This window comes from Piliocolobus tephrosceles, chromosome 16 (assembly GCF_002776525.5).
Source record: "Piliocolobus tephrosceles isolate RC106 chromosome 16, ASM277652v3, whole genome shotgun sequence".
Lineage (NCBI taxonomy): Eukaryota > Metazoa > Chordata > Mammalia > Primates > Cercopithecidae > Piliocolobus > Piliocolobus tephrosceles.
In genome coordinates, this window is record NC_045449.1 from 50,851,136 (window position 1) to 50,869,676 (window position 18,541).

The 18,541-nt window shown below is 55.3% G+C and overlaps 2 protein-coding genes across 2 annotated transcripts in view; both read right to left on the reverse strand.

The window, feature by feature from the left end:
• Positions 1-12,753, reverse strand: part of KCNH4 (potassium voltage-gated channel subfamily H member 4) — a 27,693-nt gene extending 14,940 nt beyond the window's left edge. Inside the window, exons 1-9 of the mRNA XM_023203926.1 lie at positions 12,678-12,753; positions 10,605-10,838; positions 10,144-10,290; positions 9,913-10,040; positions 7,883-8,126; positions 7,402-7,559; positions 3,607-3,814; positions 1,926-2,120; positions 1,297-1,496 (exon numbers count right to left, since the gene is read on the reverse strand). Of these exons, the coding sequence (XP_023059694.1) occupies positions 1,297-1,496; positions 1,926-2,120; positions 3,607-3,814; positions 7,402-7,559; positions 7,883-8,126; positions 9,913-10,040; positions 10,144-10,290; positions 10,605-10,838; positions 12,678-12,753 (1,590 nt within the window). The remainder of the gene's footprint in view (positions 1-1,296; positions 1,497-1,925; positions 2,121-3,606; positions 3,815-7,401; positions 7,560-7,882; positions 8,127-9,912; positions 10,041-10,143; positions 10,291-10,604; positions 10,839-12,677) is intronic.
• Positions 12,754-15,825: 3,072 nt separating this feature from the next.
• Positions 15,826-17,224, reverse strand: HCRT (hypocretin neuropeptide precursor). Its single transcript, XM_023204094.1, has 2 exons — positions 17,117-17,224; positions 15,826-16,294 (listed from the first exon to the last, which is right to left on the reverse strand). Exons 1-2 carry the CDS (start codon positions 17,135-17,137, stop codon positions 15,920-15,922), a joined length of 396 nt encoding a protein of 131 aa, XP_023059862.1. The 5' UTR covers positions 17,138-17,224; the 3' UTR covers positions 15,826-15,919.
• Between the last annotated feature and the right edge of the window lie 1,317 nt (positions 17,225-18,541).

An 18,541-nucleotide genomic window follows, 5' to 3' on the forward strand; every position in this document is an offset into this window, starting at 1 on the left:
TTTTGAGACAGAGTCTTGCTCTGTCACCCAGGCTGGAGTGCAGTGGCCGGATCTCAGCTCACTGCAAGCTCCGCCTCCCAGGTTCACGCCATTCTCCTGCCTCAGCCTCCCAAGTAGCTGGGACTACAGGCGCCTGCCACGTCGTCGCCCGGCTAGTTTTTTGTATTTTTTAGTAGAGACGGGGTTTCACTGTATTAGCCAGATGGTCTCGATCTCCTGACCTCGTGATCCGCCCGTCTCGGCCTCCCAAAGTGCTGGGATTACAGGCTTGAGCCACCGCGCCCAGCCATTATTATTTTTTTTGAGACAGAGTCTTGCTCTATCGCCCAGGCCGGAGTACAGTGGCCCGATCTTGGCTCACTGCAAGCTCCGCCTCCCGGGTTCATACCATTCTCCTACCTCAGCCTCCCGAGTAGCTGGGACTACAGGCGCCTGCCACCTCGCCCGGCTAATTTTTTGCATTTTTAGTAGAGACGGGGTTTCACCATGTTAGCCAGGATGGTCTCGATCTCCTGACCTCGTGATCTGCCCACCTCGGCCTCCCAAAGTGCTGGGATTACAGGCGTGAGCCACCACACCTGGCTATTTTTTATTTATATATATATTTATTGAGACAGAGTCTCGCTCTGTTGCCCAGGCTGGAGTGCAGTGGTGCAGTCTCGGCTTATTGCAAGCTCCGCCTCCTGGGTTCACACCATTCTCCTGCCTCAGCCTCCTGAGTAGCTGGGACTACAGGTGCACGCTGCCATGCCCAGCTAATTTTTTGTATTTTTAGTAGAGACGGGGTTTCACCGTGTTAGCCAGGATGGCCTCAATCTCCTGACCTTGTGATCCGCCCGCCTCGGCCTCCCAAAGTGCTTGGATTACAGGCGTGAGCCACCATGCCCAGTGCCTCCATTTTATTTTATTTTATTGTTTTGAGACAGAGTCTAGCTCTGTCACCCAGGCTGGAGTGCACTGGCATGATCTTGGCTCACTGCAGCCTCTGCCTCCCTGGTTCAAGTGATTCTCGTGCCTCAGCCTCCCGAGTAGCTGGGATTACAGGCGTGCACCACCACAGCTGACTAATTTTCGTATTTTTAGCAGACAGGGTTTCACCATGTTGCCCAGGCTGGTCTTCAACTCCTGACCTCAAGTGAGCCACCCGCCTCAGCCTCCCAAAATGCTGGGATTACAGGTATGAGCCGCCGCACTCGGCCTGCCTCCATTTTAAGCCAGAGGGGCAGCGACCCCTTCCCCACCCCACTGCAGGGCCACGCGGAGGGCGAGGGCAAGAGGAGAGACCCTGCGCACTACCTCGTTGGCGTCGATGCCGCTGTTGACGGCCCACGTGGTCTGGAAGTATTCGAGCATGCGCTGCTTGAGCGGCCGCGGCAGGCGGTGCACACTGATGAAGTCTTTGAGGTCCTTCATGCGGCTGTGGTAGAGGGAGCGGCGCGAGTACATGCGCTGGATGATGGCTGTCACGTTCCCGAACACCACAGCGTGCATCAGGGCTGGAGCAGCAACAGCGGGCTGGTCAGGACCCGCCACCCCTATGGCCACCTCCCCAACTTCCAAACCCACCCTGTCCTGGCCAAGAGCCAGTGGGCTCCTGTGTGCCTACTAGGTGCCAGGCACTAGACTAGGGGTGGGGAATAGGGAGTGGTGCAGAGATGGGTAACACCCCATGCTCCTCTCAGGCCTCCCCATCATTAGGTCATGAACCTGGGTTTCCCATCCCTTTTGCAAGAGGCCACGCCTAGTTGTGGCATCCCCAGGGCCAGCACATAGTGGGCACTCAGGAAACGTCCATGAATGAATGCGTGACTGTCTGGACTTGGGTAGACACCTCGGGCAGATGCCTTGCCCTCTCTGGGCCTCAGTTTCCCTGTGCACGCTGGGCTTCGCAGGGCCCCACTGAGGCGTGGCAGGTCTGGCCTCACCGCCTATGAGCATCGTGCAGATGGAGAAGATCTTCTCGGCGTCGGTGTTGGCACACACGTTGCCAAAGCCTACGCTGGTAAGGCTGCTTAGAGTGAAGTACAGTGCCGCAATGTAGGCGCTGCGCCGCGATGGGCCGCCCACTGAGCCATTGACGTAGGGCACCTCCAGACGCTTGCCCAGCTCGTGCAACCAGCCTGCAGGGTGGACGGATGCAGGGAGCCCTGGCTGTGCCAGCGGTGGAGAACCAGGGTTCCCTGAGCCACCTGTGCTTGACCTTCGGCAAGTATTTATACACAGGTTGGCACAGGAACTGTGGGGAACGGTCTGGGCCTGTGCCTCCCCATGGTGCACTGGTTACAGTTGCAGTCCAAGGCCACCAACTCACTACACTGCTGACTGTTCAAAGGCTCCTGAAACTTTCTAATAGTTTATTGTACACCTGCTGTATACAGAGTGTTGGGGAATTGACGAGCCAAACACTCTCCCTGCCCTGGTGGAACCTATAGCCTGGAGGGAAAAGAGACATGACATAAATCATTACAGGTGGGGGGTGAGCTCCTGGAAGCAAAGTATTGTATAGGGTGTGTTAGGAATCCTAATAGGTTAGGGAAAGCCAACCTATTGGCAGTTGGGGGGTTCTGGACGTGGTGCCTGGAAGGCATGCTCCTTAGGACGCGGCATTTTGGTTGAGACACATGGAACCAAAGGAACATTGGTTCCAAGTGAGGCAGGGAACAGAAAATCCATCCAGGTGGAGAGGGAAGACAAAAGAGGGAGAAGGCCAGAGAGGGAAACCACATGTTCCAGGCCCAGCATGAGAAAGCAGTATGTCCTGGGTCCAGGGGAGAGGCTGGTGTGACTGCGGCGCAGGGAGCATGGGAGAACAGGAAGGCAGCTGGGGAGAGAGGGGGCACAGGGCTGCCCAGGGTGTGCACTGAGTGTGGACTTCATTTGGAGGGCAGTGGGAAGCCACTGAAGGAATCGCAGCAGGAGTGTGGCAGGTCAACGTTGAATCCTAGAACACCCATTTGGCTGTGGTGAGAAGGGTGGTTGTGGGAGGGATGAGAAGGAGGTCGGGAGATCAGCAGGGAGGTTATTGCACAGGCCTGGGTGAGAAAGGGAGGTGGAGTGGACTGGGAAGGGGCAGACAGGATGGAGAGAAAAGGTCAGATTCAAGGGACATTTGAAAGGTGGTATTGATGTGGTGGGCTAGGTGTGGGGTGAAGGAGCGGGAGGTGTCAGGGACCATGCCCAGGATCTGACAGGCCTTTCAGAGGGATTGTAAGGGCCTGGGGCTGTCTCCTGGCCCATGGCTATGAAGCCTGGAGAAAGAGGGATTAATGGGGGCAAAGATGCCAAGCTCTTTCAGGGACTTTTCACGTGCTGCTCCTTCTGCCTGAAACACACCCCTCCACCATCAGTGTTTCCTGCATTGTACTTTGATCACGATCACTGGTCTTGCTCCCCTGCTAAGCTGTGAGTTCCCCCCACTAGCCTCCCAAAACAGAGCCCTTGTCTGCAAATCAATATCCCCGTGCTTGATCCAGAAATAGCTCAACGCATGTTTGTTGGATGGATAGAGGAATGTGGGATGAGGGGTGTGGGTACTGGTGGAGGCATCAGCTTGGGGATGGGACAGGTGGACAGGTGGTCTGTGAAAGTCTGGGGTCGGTGGCTCACCAATGTCCCAGAGCAGCGGGTCATTGGCCTCCATCTCCCGGCGCCCGATGACATACCAGATGCAGGCCATCCAGTGGGCAAGGAGCGCAAAGACCGACATGAGCAGCGTGAGCACCACAGCACTGCACTGAGAGTACCGCTCCAGCTTCTGCAGCAGCCGCAGCAGCCGCAGCAGCCGCACTGTCTTCAGCAGGTGCACCAGCGAGGTCTGCGGGAGGGTGGCGGGGGAGGCTGTCAGCAGGCACACATCCTCCCAGCCCTCAGAGTCCCCTCCCAGGGCCTTCCCACCAGACACCCTGGAGCCAGTGGAGGCCGCAACAGGAAAGACATCCTTGCTGTCCTGAGAAAGTGGCCAGGGAATGCAGCAGGGAGGGAATAATAACAATAAAACAAACAGTGGCTAACGCTTAGTAATTATTTTCTTTTCTTTTCTTTTTTTTTTTTTGAGACAGAGTCTCACTCTGTAGCCAGGCTGGAGTGCAGTGGCGCCATCTCAGCTCACTGCAACCTCTGTCTCCCGGGTTCAAGCGATTCAAGGCTGCCTCAGCCTCCCTCCCCAGCTAATTTTTGTATTTTCAGTAGAGATGGGGTTTCACTACGTTGGCCAGGATGGTCTCGATCTCCTGACCCCGTGATCCACCCACCTTGGCCTCCCAAAGTGCTGGGATTACAAGGGTGAGCCACTGTGCCTGGCCTTAGTAAGTACATTCTATGTGCTTAGCCAGGCACTGTGCTAAGCATTTGTAATCCTTATTCAACAATACACACACACACACACACACACACACACACAATTGTACCTTTAGTTCAATTATCATCATCATTCCCAATTTGCAGATGAATGAACTAAGGCTCAGAGAGGCTAATGACTTGTTCAAGGTCACAGACCAAGGACATGATAGAGCTGGCACTCAGGGTGGGCATCTGGGCTAATTGACACCACAGTCCACCTTGTGCTCTAGGGCCACTAAGCACTGGGAGATGGTAGGGGAGCCAGCCCTGGACAGAGTCAGGGGATAGGCAATGGTCTCTGCAGAGCCCCAGTAGCGACGGCAGCAACTGTGATGGGGACCACCCTTCAAGACATGGAGAAGCATAGTGGAGTGGGGACAGGCAAGGACTTGAGGGCTGGGGGAGGTTTATGGACACTTCCTCTTGCGGATCAGCTGCAGATGAAGAGTCAAGCAGAAGAGTTGAGGGGCAGGAGAGCAGGGACTGAGGGAGCCTGGGCTGTGCTAGGGGTTGATGGAGATAATGGTACCTAGTAAGTGTCCCATATTCACTAATATTACCCCAAGTACCATCTGCATTGTGGTTATCAATATTGATCAGCCCTTCAATCTTGGAGATGGGGAAGGCTTATCTTCTGGGTGGGAGCAGCATGGCAGCTAGGACTGGAAGCTCTGGGGCAGTGCCTGGGGAACTTGGAATGAAAGCCCCTCACTGCCCCTTCCTGGACCTCCAGGAACAATTCCCATAGCCCTGGTCCTACACTGCTCCCGTACCATCTCGTGCAATTTTTCTCTAATTTTAGGTGAAGGAACTGGAAAGGAGGTGGCTCTGATTCCTCCACATGGACCCTCGCCAGGGTTTAATGCCTATCCCCAGCTCCCAGAGCACTTGACTGCAAGCTTGAGTTCTTCAGGGCTTCCCTCAGTCAACTGCCCTTGGGCCCCACTCTCTTGGGGATACTCCTCTCATTCTCTTTGGACTAGAATATCCAGGCCTAGCTCCTTCAAGTTTGCAGCTCTGCCAGTGCCTGCTCATCTTCTGTCTCCGCCCTACCTCTCTCTGGCCCCCAGTGGTATTCCTCATCTCATCAGACCATCCACTCAGGGGCCCTGGTTACCTGGGAAGCAAGGTGGTATGTTGGAAAAAATACTAGACTGGAAGTTTAGAGAACCGATTCTTTCTTTCTTTTCTTTTCTTTTTTTTTTTTTTTTTTTTTTGAGACGGAGTCTCTGTCGCCCAGGCTGGAGTCCAGCGGCGCAATCTCGGCTCACTGCAAGCTCCACCTCCCGGGTTCACGCCATTCTCCTGTCTCAGCCTCCTGAGTAGCTGGGACTACAGGCACCCACCACGCCCGGCTAATTTTTTGTATTTTTAGTAGAGACGGGGTTTCACCATGTTAGCCAGGATGGTCTCAATCCCTGACCTCGTGATCCGCCCGCCTCGACCTCCCAAAGTGCTGGGATTACAGACATGATCTACCGCGTCCGGCCAAGCTAGAGTGCAGTGGAGCGATCTTGGCTCACTGCAACCTCTGCCTCTGGGACTCAAGCGATGCTTATGCCTCAGCCTCCCAAGTGGCTGGGACTACAGGTACACGCCACTATACCCGGCTAATTTTTTGTGTTTTAGTAGAGACAGGGTTTCACCTGTTGCCCAGGGTGGGGAGACCTGGTTCTAATCTCCTGCCTGCCCCTGCTGGCTATGTGACCTTCAGCAAGTCACTGAACCTCTCTGAGCCTCTGTACCTACCTCTGAAAAAGGATAAGGATCTGCCCTGAAGGGTTCCCGTGGGGCTCCCATGTGAGGATGTGTGAAAGAATGTAGTGAACTGTAACGTGCTCCCAAAGGGACCTGAGAGGAGGGGCAGGGGGCTCTCTGCAGTCTCCCACTCCCCAGCTGATGGTGCCTAGTGGGCATAGAGGGGTGGGCGCACTCCTGGGGAGGGGTGGGGAGATCTTCTCAGAATGGTCAGAGCCTCGAGGCAGACGTACACACATGCACGTGTGTGGGAGCGCGCACACACGTGTGCACAGCCAGGAAAGGAGGCCCACAGCCCGTTGGCGGCTAGTTAAATTCAGCTGCGTGTAGGTGGTTTCCTGCTATAGCTGAGTGCAGGGAGAGAGCACACAAGGAAACTGCTCCCCACTTCCCCGCCCCACACCCAAGGGGGCCTGGGGACACAGGGTAGCACTGCCCCACCCTGGACTTGAGAAGACCTACTATCTGCTGGCTGGGGCTACAGATGACCACTCAGGGCACCTCCAGAGTGTCCCCAGGGATCTGTGAGGACTCAGGTCCTGGCATTCTTTGCCTCTGAATTCACCCACAGCCTCTACCTTCTTGTCTAGGTTTACTATGCTCCCCCAAATGCTTGCTGTCCTCGTCTCCTGCCAGCTAAATCCTACTCACCCTTTAAGGTCTAGCTATACTCCCGCCTCCCTCAGGAAACCTTCCCAGACCCCTCCAGCCTCTGCCCAGCAAGTACGCTTTTGCTTCCCAGGTGCTGGCCAGACTTCAGATCATTTTAACACACACTCATGTTCCAGCCTGGAACTCCAAGGTCAGCCCAACCCCTCGGTAGCATACCCGGGCCCCATCTTCCACCCCCATTCACCTCTTCTGTCCCTGCTGTGCTCTGCAGTATTCCTGCCCCCTCACCAGTTTAGCTGTTTAGAGGCTGAATCCTTGTTCCCTTTCCCCACAGTGGCCATGCCCCACACTGTGCTTTGCAGACAGCTAAATGCTCATCAGTTGTTTGTTAAATAAAAAAGTGAAAAGTACCACTCATTTGGCATCAGACCAATGCCGCCTTGGTAGCCATAGTTAGCTTTTCATTTGTCTCAGCTTCCCTCAAAGATTGTGAGCTGAGCTCCCCAGGATCACAGACCCTCCGGGATCCTCCCGGTACCTAGCACACAGCTATGCCCAGAGCAGGTGCCTGATAAATATCTGCAGATGGATTGATGGGAAGGGGCATATCTGGGTTTGGGGTCAGTCCCTTCCTGGAAGATGCTGTGCTGAAGGTGGGAGGTTGGACTGGGTGGTGGGATGGAGGTCACTCACCACGGTGATGTTGAAGACGTAAAGCAGGTCAAAGGGCAGAGCAGCAATAAGGTCGATGAAGAACCAGGTGGCCAGGTAGTGGAGGCCAATGGAACGAGGAGCAGAGATTACCTGGCCGGACTGGGACACATAGGTGGTGCGGAAGTTCAGGATGATATCTGGGGGTGCAAGAGGCTATTACTGGGGGGCCTTGGCCAAGGGGTCAAGAAACCAAAAAAGCTGGGAACAAGCTTTGGAGACCCAGACTGGAGGAGGAGGCAGGCATGGAGAGATGGATTGGGCTTCTGGCTGGTCCTTAGGGAAGATAGGTCACAAGGCTGAAGGCTGCAGGAAGCAGGACACATGGGCCATTGGGACTTAAAGATGCAGGAAGTGAGGGGCTCTGAATGCCTGGGTCATGCGGGCCCCAGGAGTGGGTGAAGCTTGGCCAAGTGGATTCCCCCAGCCAACCCGCCAGGGTGGGTGAGGCAGAGGCTCTGACCCAGGATGAAGAGCATCTCCACGGCGATGTCGCTGACAAGGGTGTGTCGCGAAGTGATGGGGGTGTCATCATCACCCGAGAAACAGACGTTGTAGGGGACGGTGACCGCAACGTAGAAGGTAGCAAGGAGGATAAGGCCGTCCCAGATGGCCTTGGGGACGCTGTAGTGGAGGAGGAGGCAGCGAGACCCCCCCACGGAGGCCACCTTGTACTCGGGCACTGATGGCTTTGGCTCAAACACGTTCTAAGGGGAGAGGGGTGGCAGTTGGGGACACTTGAGGGAAAGAGGAGCCAAGATGGCGGGTGGGAAAGGCAGGGGATGGGGAAAGGGGACGGGTGGACACTGCAAAGGCACTTTCGACCATGAATGAAAGGAGATAGAAGGCCAGGAGAGGGGCACAGAGGCTGACACCTGACATTCTCTTCTCCTGCCAAATACTTTCCAGGCCCCCTCCTTTCTTTTTTTTTTTTTTTCTGAGATGGGGTCTTGCTCTTTGCCCAGGTTGGAGTGCAGTGGCACAATCTCGGCTCACTGCAATCTCTGCCTCCTGGGTTCAAACATTTCTCCTGCCACAGCCTCCTGAATAGCTGGGACTACAGGAGCATGCCACCACACCTGATTACTTTTTGTATTTTTAGTAGAGACGGGTTTTCACCATGTTGGCCAGGCTGGTCTCAAACTCCTGATCTCAGGTGATCCACCCACCTCAGCCTCCCAAAGTGCTAGGATTACAGGCGTGAGCCACTGTGCCCGGCCCCAGGCCCCTGTTTGAACCAATCATGGCTTGTCAGGGGTATTTATAAGGCTTGACACTCACCCAACTTGATTTTAAACTTTTTAAGTTTAGGGACAAGGTCTCCCTCTGTGCCCAGGCTGGAGTGCAGTGGTACCATCATAACTTACTGCAGCCTTAAACTCCTGGGCTCAAGCGATCCTCCTGCCTCAGGCTCCAGAGTAGCTGGGACCACAGGTATGCACTACCATACCTAATACTTTTTTTTTTTTTTTTTTGAGACAATTTCACTCTTGTTGCCCAGGCTGGAGTGCAATGGCGTGATCTCGGCTCACCGCAACCTCTGGCTCCCGGGTCCAAGTGATTCTCCTGCCTCAGCCTTCCAAGTAGCTGGAATTACAGGCATGTGCCACCACACCCGGCTAACTTTGTATTTTTAGTAGAGATGGGGTTTCTCCATGTTGGTCAGGCTGGTCTTGAACTCCTGACCTCAGGTGATCTGACTGCCTCAGCCTCCCAAAGTGCTGGGATTACAGGCGTCAGCCACTGCACCTGGCCTCCAGATAATTTTTAATTATTTTTTTTTTAGACAAGGAGTCTCACTATGTTGTCCAGGCTGGTCTAGAACTCCTGGCCTCAAGCAATCCTCCTGCCTTGGCCTCCCAAAGTGCTGGGATTACAGGCATGAGCCACTGTGCCTGGCCCAACACTCATCCTACTTGAGAAGAAGACTATGACAAATTGGCACATGCCCTAGCTTGAGGGATCACAAACTTCTCCCTTAAGTTCCTCTTGGATTCTGGAGGCCCAGTGGGGGCTGGGCATATCCCAGCAGGAAGCAGAGGCTCCCATAGCCCACCGCATTCCCTGTATCCCTAACAGAGGGTTGGGGACTCAATCCCCTGGCTTGGTCACGATCCTAGGAGGTGGTACACAGGTCTAGATGCCAGGCCTGCAATGAGGGCTTTCTCCCTAGAACTATAGCAGCTTGCGATTTCACCACTCATGGTATAACCCTATCATCCCCGGGCAGGTGAGGTCATTGCTGCTGGAGCAATGTGACATCATCGAAGCAAAGTAATGTCAATCACCTAAGGGAGTGAGGGAGTGAGGGATAGAAGGATGTGAGGGGAGGATACAGGATGGAGCAGAGAGTAGTGTATGGGAAATGGGTGGGCAGAGGAGCAAGCCAAGGAGGGACACCAGACAAACAGGGAAGCAGGGAGACAGTGGCAGGGGTGCCTCCGAATCAAGGCTGGAGGACTTGGGAGATGTTGGGTTGGGGGTGGGACTCACATTATTGGCCTTCATGCCTCCCTGGCCCCGGCGGCCAAAGTGGCCGGTCAGTCGGTGTAGGACAGTACGGCTCCGTCTTCTGGCAGACCGAAATTTCCAGGTGGCTCCCCTTCTACCAAAGGAGTTTTCTGTTGGGAAGAAAGGTGCAGAGATATGTTGGGGCACATCCCATGCGACTGGGTAGGCGAGGGCTTCTGACCATTCACACTGCCCATCCAGACTTGCCGTTACCATGATTACTGTCCCTGCGGCCTCCTTGGGGGCCAAGTCCTGGGCTTCCACTCTGAGTGATATCCTTGAAGGAAAAGAGGAACAGCACGACCTCCCCCATCTCATTCTTGATGGGCATCATGTCCAGGAGGCACCAAAAGGCCGAGCCTGTAGGCATCGAGAGAGGGAGGGAGGAGCATGGGCAGTCCCGTGGCATGCCTTTCTCCTCATCCCCCTCATCCTCCTATACATAGTTAAGAGCTTGGCAAAGCAAGAGCAGAAAGGAACCTCAGAGATTCTGTCAGCCGTCTCCTTCATCTTTCAGATAGGGGAACCCAGGACCAGAGAGGTCAGGGATACGCGCCGTCACAGTCAGCTTGTGGCAGTGTGGGGACAAGCACTCAGACTCCTACTGTGCCCAGTGCCCTCTGGATAAGGCTAGAGGCCTAGGCAGGGCTGCAGGGTGGGGTGGGCCCCCTCACCATCCTTGCGGTAGAAACAGATTTCAGCGCGGTGCTCCTGGTGGCCCTCCAGGGCTTTGTGCAGACGCTGCAGGGCTGGCTCACTGGTCTCTGGGCCATAGAGGAAACGGCAGCTGCAGGTCTTCTGCATGACTTCGGTGCGACCGTAGCCTGTGAGCTCGCAGAAGCCGTCAGAGCAGTAGACGATGGGAAAGCCCCGTGGACCCTGTGCGTTGGCTAGCAGGAAGTTGCTGTCTGTGGGAAGAAGAGGTCAAGGTGAGGTCAAGGTCAGGTCAAGGCTGCGAGGCGAGCTAGCTTCCAGGTGGACAGCACCTCCCTTAAGTTGGGGTTAGAAGTCACAGGGCCAGAAGCTTCCCAGGTTTCCATGTTGCTCCTGACCCCACTTTGGGATATTCTGAATTGAGAATAGGAAAAGATAGAGCAAAGAGACAAGAACTTAAGACAGGACTTAAGCAGGGTCTAACGGGGAGTTGAGAAGGACCCCAGGAGGTCATGCCATCCATCCCCCTGCCTTCCAACTGGTGAGCGGTCACTGTAGAAGGCAGCATAGCATGGTGAGTAAGAGCCTGGGCTCCTGCAACCCTCCACTGCCACTTACTGACTGTGTGACTTTGGGCAAGTTGATGACCTCTTCTGTGCCTGAGCTTTCTTTATTTGCAAAGTTGGGTACAATAGGCCTTCCTCACATGGTCGTTGTGAGAGTTACATGAGCTAACTTGGGGAGAACAAGTCCTAGCACATAGTAAGTGCTACTCTGAGAAGGTGAAATTGTTCCCCCACATTCGCTTGGCTTTCTTCCTATTACAGAGTAAGCAGGGCAGAGATTCTGATGACACCACACCTATTTTATTGATAGGAAACCAAAAGGCAGAGGTTATCCAAACTCACAGATCTCCTTAGTGTGGGGGCAGACTGTGATGAGTGGTGTCCTCTTTCCCTGCCTTCCAGGAAAGGTCCACTTTTTAGCATTCTTTAGCTGCTTTCGGGGGATCTGCCCCAGTGCTCAAAGTCTAACGGGAGAGGGCATTGAGCATATAGCTCCAGCACCCTCCAGCAGCAGAACCCGAGCTGTCTTCCTTCAGCTCAATTGGGGGGAGGCCAGGGGTCTCCTGTGGGCCATTCAGGGACAGAGACTCAGCTAAGAGGTGGGGCCTGTGACACAACTAGTCCTGGTGCTCTAGGAGGGATGACTGTCTGGGGGCAGGGAGGCTAATGGGGACACTGAAGGTGCCTGGGAGGCACTGGGCTCTGGGCACAGCCTCCTTCTTCCATCCCAGGGCCTGTTGCCCCGGTGATGGGCGCTATGGAAACAAGGGGGGAGGAAGCGGATAGGGCCCCGCGGCTCAGTTTCCGCCCTCGGGTACCGCTCCCTCACCCTCCAGATCCCGGCCAGGGTTCCTGAGGGAATGGCAGGGTTGGGGGAGGTGAGGGCGGGGAATCTCTGGGCTCCAGAGTGGGAAGAGGGAATGGCGGGAGAAGAGGCGGGGAAGGAGTGATGCGGCTGTCCAAGGTGCTGAACCTGAAACCCAAGCTGCGTTGGGCGAGCCGGGAGTTCCTACCATTGCACAGACCTCTCCCCTCCTCCTGCCTCACCCACCTTAAACACTGACGCCCCACGATTTGGGGGCGCGCTACCTCAATCCAAACTAGGTCCTGCTGAAGTCTGATCTTTTCTCCTTTTTTTCTAGAGGCAGTGGGAGCTGGAGTCCCCAGAACGCCCGGCCACTTTGTCCCACTTCTGTGTCTCGGATACCCCCATACACGCCCCCAGCATAGCTCTGCCCGAGAGTGGGCGGCTCCCAAGGACCCTCCTCCGCTCTGCCGCACAAAGAGCCTCTTCTGCCTCTAGTCACACCCCCTAACCTTGGACCCCATGCTCTCGGCCCTTTCCCCTCCTCCCCTCGCAGGGCACTCCCTGCCCTGTTCCTGCACCGCGGCTTTGGGAGTTCCTAGACCCTCAACTCCATTCTTTCCCCTAGCCTCGGGTCTCACCACGTCCAGGAGACCCGAGTCGGCCTCGAGGAGGCTTGGCCCCCAGCTTGAACCCCAAGCCCCGACCTCCGTCCCACTCACGCGTTCCGTCAAAACGGGTGGCGATGGTGTCCAGGAAGGTGTTTTGCGGGGCCAGCAACCCCTTCATGACCGGCATGGCCCCGGGGCGTGGGTTCAAGGCGCGGCGCTGGGTAGCTTTCAGCGCGGCCGGGCCGGAGGGGGCGCGCTGCTGGAGGGGCCGGGGCGCCCCATGCGCCCGCCTGCCTCCTCCCCTCCCTCTTACTGCCGCTGCCGCTGTGGCCGCCTCTGCTCCGAACCCCGTAGCTCTCGGCTCCGCTCAGCGCCGCTTCGGTACCCCCCCGCCACCTCCCCACGGGCCAGGTTCTTCCCCTCGGGTTCGGCCCGCACCCGCCACGTGGCCCCACACGGGGAGGGGCCGCTAGCGACACCCGCACCCCTCTGGGCAGCCCTCCTCCCAGAGGGGAGCGGCCCACGCGTGTCTCTCGGGGAGAGAATTCGGGGCACGCCCACCGGGAGGGGAGGCCTGAAATGATGGGCGGTTCTTGCATAACAGACACGCCCTCTTCCAGGTGGCCACGCCCCCACATGTGGTTCCCTGGCTGCTCCATGTGGCTCCACCTCGCGGGTTTTCCCGCGCGCCGTCCACGCTGGGCTGGTGTCTGGTTCACAGTGCCGCCTGCTGGAGTTGAGATATTTCGCAGCACCCCCAGGCCAGTAGCTCCAGTGTAAGATAGCAAGGGTTAAGAGGCTAATTTGCTGGTAGAGAATGGATGATAAGAAGGCTTGAAACCCCAACTCTAGAAAGCAGCACTAACTCTTGCCTCCTTCCTCAGTTTTCCCAAGACACCCTGGCGAACTCTGCCTACTGAGCACACAGCATGGTGGAATGAAAAGAGCTTTGGAGTCCACCAGGTAGAGTCCCAGCTCTAGCCACTAATTGTTTGATAGCCTCTCCAAGCCCCAATTTCCTCATCTGTAAAATGGAGCTGATAATTCTTACCTGATGCAGTTACCGTGAGAATGTAATACCGTAATGCATGTCGTTGGCACAAAATAAGTGCCTTGGAGGGCAGTTGCCTCCCTGTTTTCCCTCTTCCTACTGTCTTAATCCTCCTCTCTGCTGCCCTTCAACTGGAAGAGAGGCTGGAGGCAAGTTTGGGAGAAACTACCTCTGAAAAAGATAGTTTTGAGGTGGGCAGAGTCATGGTTTGCAAATCTCCAAGGGTGCACAGGTGAACTTTGATCTCTGACTTCTCCAAGATGGAACCAGTACAGCAGCAAGAGGGACCAAAGTGAGACTAGACACAGGACTTTCTCACTACCTATGCAGAAAATTGAGGCAGCTGAGTTCTGTGGCTGAGGGTGGCTGCTTCCCACGACAAAACAGCTGAAGCCAGTGAACGTGGGAACCCTAATGGGCAAGGGGGGCAGGCGAAATTCTCCCCACCCTCTGAGCTAGGTATTATCTGGGATGTTAGATTGCTAAGAAGGGCTGCATTTTTCTGTGTTCTACTTTTGTTGTTGTTATTGTTGTTCTTGCTGTTTTTGAGATGGAGTCTTGCTCTGTTGCCCAAGCTGGAGTGCAGTGGCATGATCTCAGCTCACTGTAACCTCTGCCTCCTGGGTTCAAGCAATTCTCCTGCTTCAGCCTCCCTAGTAGCTGGGATCACAGGCATGCATTTCAATGCTCGGCTAATTTTTGTATTTTTAGTAGAGATGGGGTTTTGCCATGTTGGCCAGGCTGGTCTTGAACTCCTGACCTCAAGTGATCCGCCCGCCTCAGCCTCCCAAAGTGCTGGGATTACAGGCATGAACCACAGAGCTCAGCCTGTGTCTCTACTTTTGGATGTTTTATTAGTTTCCTAGGAATGCCATAACAAAGTATCACAAAGTGGGTGGCTCAAACAACAGAAACCTATTGTCTCACAGTTCTGGATGCTAAAAGTCCAAGCAAGGTCAGGTGAAGGTAGCGTTGGTTCCTTCTGAAGGCTGTGAGGGAGAATCTGTTGCATGCCTCTCCTCTATCTTCTGGGGGAAGTGGGGGCGGGTGCTGGCAATCTTTGGTGTTTCTTGGCTTGTAGGAGCCAATCTCTACCTTCATGTTCACATAGGTTCTCCCTGTGTGCGTTTCTGTGTTCAAATTCCCTTTTTTATAGGGACACCAGTCACAGTGGATTAGAGGTCCTACCCCACTCTAATATGACCTCATCTTAGCTAATTGCATCTGGAAGGACCTTATTTCCAAATACAGCCACATTCTGAAGTGCCATGGGTAAGGACTTCAATATATGGATTTTGCAAACACCAGTAACAGGTGTCTTTGACTGGAGTTGCAGTAAGATCTTGTCCTGCTCCTGCTTAAGAATGTCCTATGCCTCTGTTACCTACGAGATAAAGTGCAAAGCCTGATGATTTGTGAGAGCCTTTGGAGCTGGGCTGCACTGACTGTAACTGTGTCGCTTCCTGAGCCTCTCCACTCCCCACACCCTACACCCCATGATGCAACCATTCTGGATGACTCATTGTTGAAGTTCATATTCCCTGCATTTTCAGCAGGATTGACTCCCACCCCTTCCTAGCTGGATTCTGCTCCTCTATGCAGCTTGCCTTCCTTTCCTCTCTGCTTTTCGTTTTCTTTTCTTTCTTTCTTTTTTTTTTTTGGACAATGTCTCGTTCTGTTGCCCAGGCTGGAGCGCAGTGGCCCAATCATGGCTCAAACTCAAACTCCTGGGCTCAAGCGATCCTCTCGCCCACCATACCCCGCTAATTAAAAAAACTTTTTGGAGAGATGTCTCACTCACTATGTTGCCTAGGCTCGTCTCGAATTCCTTGCTTCAAGCGATCCTCCTGCTTTGGCATCCCAAAATGCTGGTATTACAGGCGTGAGGGCTGCGACCGACCGGTTGCAACCTTTCTCGCTCTCCTTCCCCTTCCGCGTCTCTGGGTGAAGTCCCCGCTACAGAATGCCTAGCAGAGCATCGTGGGAGTCCCGCATGCCCCGATCCAAGCATGCACCTGTGCAGTTATCTCTGTACCCAAGGGCCTTGCACTGGGAGCTCCCCAACCAAGAGTGTTTTCGATTCAGCCACGCAAAAGCCAAGGCTGGTGCCCCAGAGCCGGGCTTCCAGGCCCTCCCGCCCTCCGCAAGATGCTCTGCCGCCCCATAAGGGCAGGACGCGACCGCACAGGAACAGAGGCCAGTGACACTAACGGAGACTCGTCTTTATTGCGGTTTTTCTGGGGGCTGACGCTGGGTGGGCAGAGGGCAGAGGCCTGGGCCAGGACAGGGCCCGAAGAAAGACTCAGATCCCCGACTGTCCCCCGGGCGCGACGGATGTGGCGGCCGCAGCGGGACAGTGGCGCCCGAGGCAGGGGCGCGGCGCTGGCTCTGCGCCTGCGCGGCGGCCCATGGTCAGGATGCCCGCGGCGTGGTTGCCGCTGGCCTGCAGGAGGCGCTGCAGCCGACCCTGGAGGCCAGGGGGCCCGGACCGCCGCTTGCCCAGCGTGAGGATGCCGGCCGCGTGATTGCCCGCGCCATGCAGCAGCTCGTAGAGGCGGCAAGAGCACGTCTTTTGACGACAGCAGTCGGGCAGGGGCTGTGCAGCCGCCCCGGGCGACAGCAGCGCGGGCGGCAGCAGCAGCAGCAGCAGCAGTAGCGTCACGGCGGCCCAGCAGACCTAGGGAAACGGAGACAGGGCGCTAGGGGTTTTCCCACGTCGCCCGCCACCAGCTCCCACGCCCAGGACCTACCCCGCTGGCTCCGCGCCCCCTCCGGGCCTGCACTTCTCTCTGGCTGTCACTTAGGTCTCCTAGATTTGCGCCCTTCCTGGTATCGGGCTACTTTACCTGCTCCTCCTTCAAGATCCAGCAGAGCATCTCTTCCAGGAGGCCTTTTGAGACCCCCTGGGCAGAGTGAATCCCCTTGTCCTCTGGAGACTTAGGCCACTGTGCCCCCACCAGGGCACTTACCACTCCACCTAAAAACAGGCGTGTCTGTCTGCAGAAGAAGTTGTAAACTTAGGAAAAACCGGGCCCTACTGAGTGTCCACCACCTCCTCTCCACAACAGGGAAACACGTGGAAATCAGGAACTAGCAAGACTCCAGAATGCTGTCTTATCTGCCTGCCCCCTTTCTGGAGTAACTGAACTCCGTGGCTTTGAACCAGTTTCCTGCCCTTTCAGAGGGCACAGACCCTTACCTGTAAACTGGGTATACTAGAAATAATTCCTACTCTGCAGGGCTGCTGGGAGGATGAAAAGAGCTGACAATAAAAAGAGCAAACGGAGCACCTGACACATAGTAAGAGCTCAGCAAACACAGGCTCTTAGCAAAACAGCACCCAACCCAGTGTGAGCCAAGGCAGGTGCTCCTGCTTCAGAGCACACCCAGGAAAAGACCAAGAGTGGAGACACCTTTGGCCTTTCTTCCAGCCCTCTGAGCAAGCGCTAGTTTTGCTTCTCTGGGATGGTGAATCACCCCTCCGTCCCTTGGTCTTTACCTTTGTGGAAGGAAGGTTCATGGTGTCTGGCGCTCAAGGTGGAGTAGCCGGGAAAGGAGATGTCTGTGGTGGTTCAAAAAGCCAGGAACCTTGAGGCTGTCGATTGTGACCCTCTCCAAGGGGTCTGGGGTTTATAGTGCTCTGAGGTGGCAGGGAATTGACAGGCACTTGCGTCCACACCCAGGCCAGACAAAGGCAAGTCTAAGATTAGCCTCCTGCAGGGGGGCCGTCTCCAGGCTGGGCCCAAGGAATGGCCGCTGCGTCGTTCAGAGGCCAGGGTTGGATCACTGTGCCCCTGATCACCCCCTTGTCTGTCTGCCTGCTCCCTGGAGATGGGGCGGTCTCCGGGCACTAATGAGGCCACCTTGCACCCAGGAATCTGGGAGCACAAAAGAGGCGCTGGCCTGGGACAATATGGAGGGAGGCAGCTACTAATTAGGGGCAGGAGAGAGGCAGATGCGCAAGACCCCACATTATGTGTGTAGGGGGTGGAGCAGCCAGCAGCAGTCCTCTCTCTCCCCTGCTTCTTGTCACAGCCCCTGGGGACTGTTAGGCTCCAGGACCTTCTTCCTTCATGGAAAGGTTCCTTAGCTGCCCCCTTCCCCCTAGCTTTCTTCTCCCCTTCTGCCCCTTCCACTAGCCTCTGATATGGAAAACCTTGAAAACCCAGCCTAGGCAGTAGGAGGTAAGAAGCTAAAACCAAGCCCAATTTCTCTTTCTTTCTTTTCTCTTTCTCTCTCTCTATGTGTGTGTGTGTGTGTGTGTGTGTGTGTGTGTGACTAAATTTTGGTCTCGTCGCTCAGGCTGGAGTGCAGTGGTATGATCATCTTGGCTCACTGCAATCTCTGCCTTGGGTTCAAGTGATTCTCCTGCCTCAGCCTCCTGAATAGCTAGAATTACAGGTGCACACCACCACAACCAACTAATTTTTGTATTTTTAATACAGATGGGGTTTCACCACGTTGGCCAGGGTGGTCTCAAGTGATCCACCCACTTCGGTCTCCCAAAGTGTTGGGATTACAGGTGTGCGCCACCAGACCCGTCCTCTTTTTTTTTTTTTCCTTCCTTCCTTCTTTACTTCCTTTCTTCCTTCCTTCCTTCCTTCTTGCATTTCTTTCTTTCTCTCTCTCCCTCTCTCCCTCTTTCTTTCTTTCTTTTTTTTTTTTTGAGACAGAGTTTCACTCTTGTTGCCAGGCTGGAGTGCAGTGGCGCAATCTCGACTCACTGCAACCTCCACCTCCAGGGTTCAAGCGATTCTCCTGCCTCAGCCTCCTGAGTTGCTGGGATTACAGGCATGCTGCCCAGCTAATTTTGTATTTTTAGTAGAGACGGGGTTTCTCCATGTTGGTCAGGCTGGTCTTGAACTCCTGACCTCAGGTGATCCGCCTGCCTCAGCCACCCAAAGTGCTGGGACTATAGGCGTGA

Coding starts and splice junctions, on each gene's coding strand:
- HCRT (XM_023204094.1), bottom strand. CDS start 17,137: ATGAACCTTCCTTCCACAAAG. Junction 16,295..17,116: donor TGAACCTTCCTTCCACAAAG/GTAAAGACCAAG, acceptor CCGTTTCCCTAG/GTCTGCTGGGCCGCCGTGAC.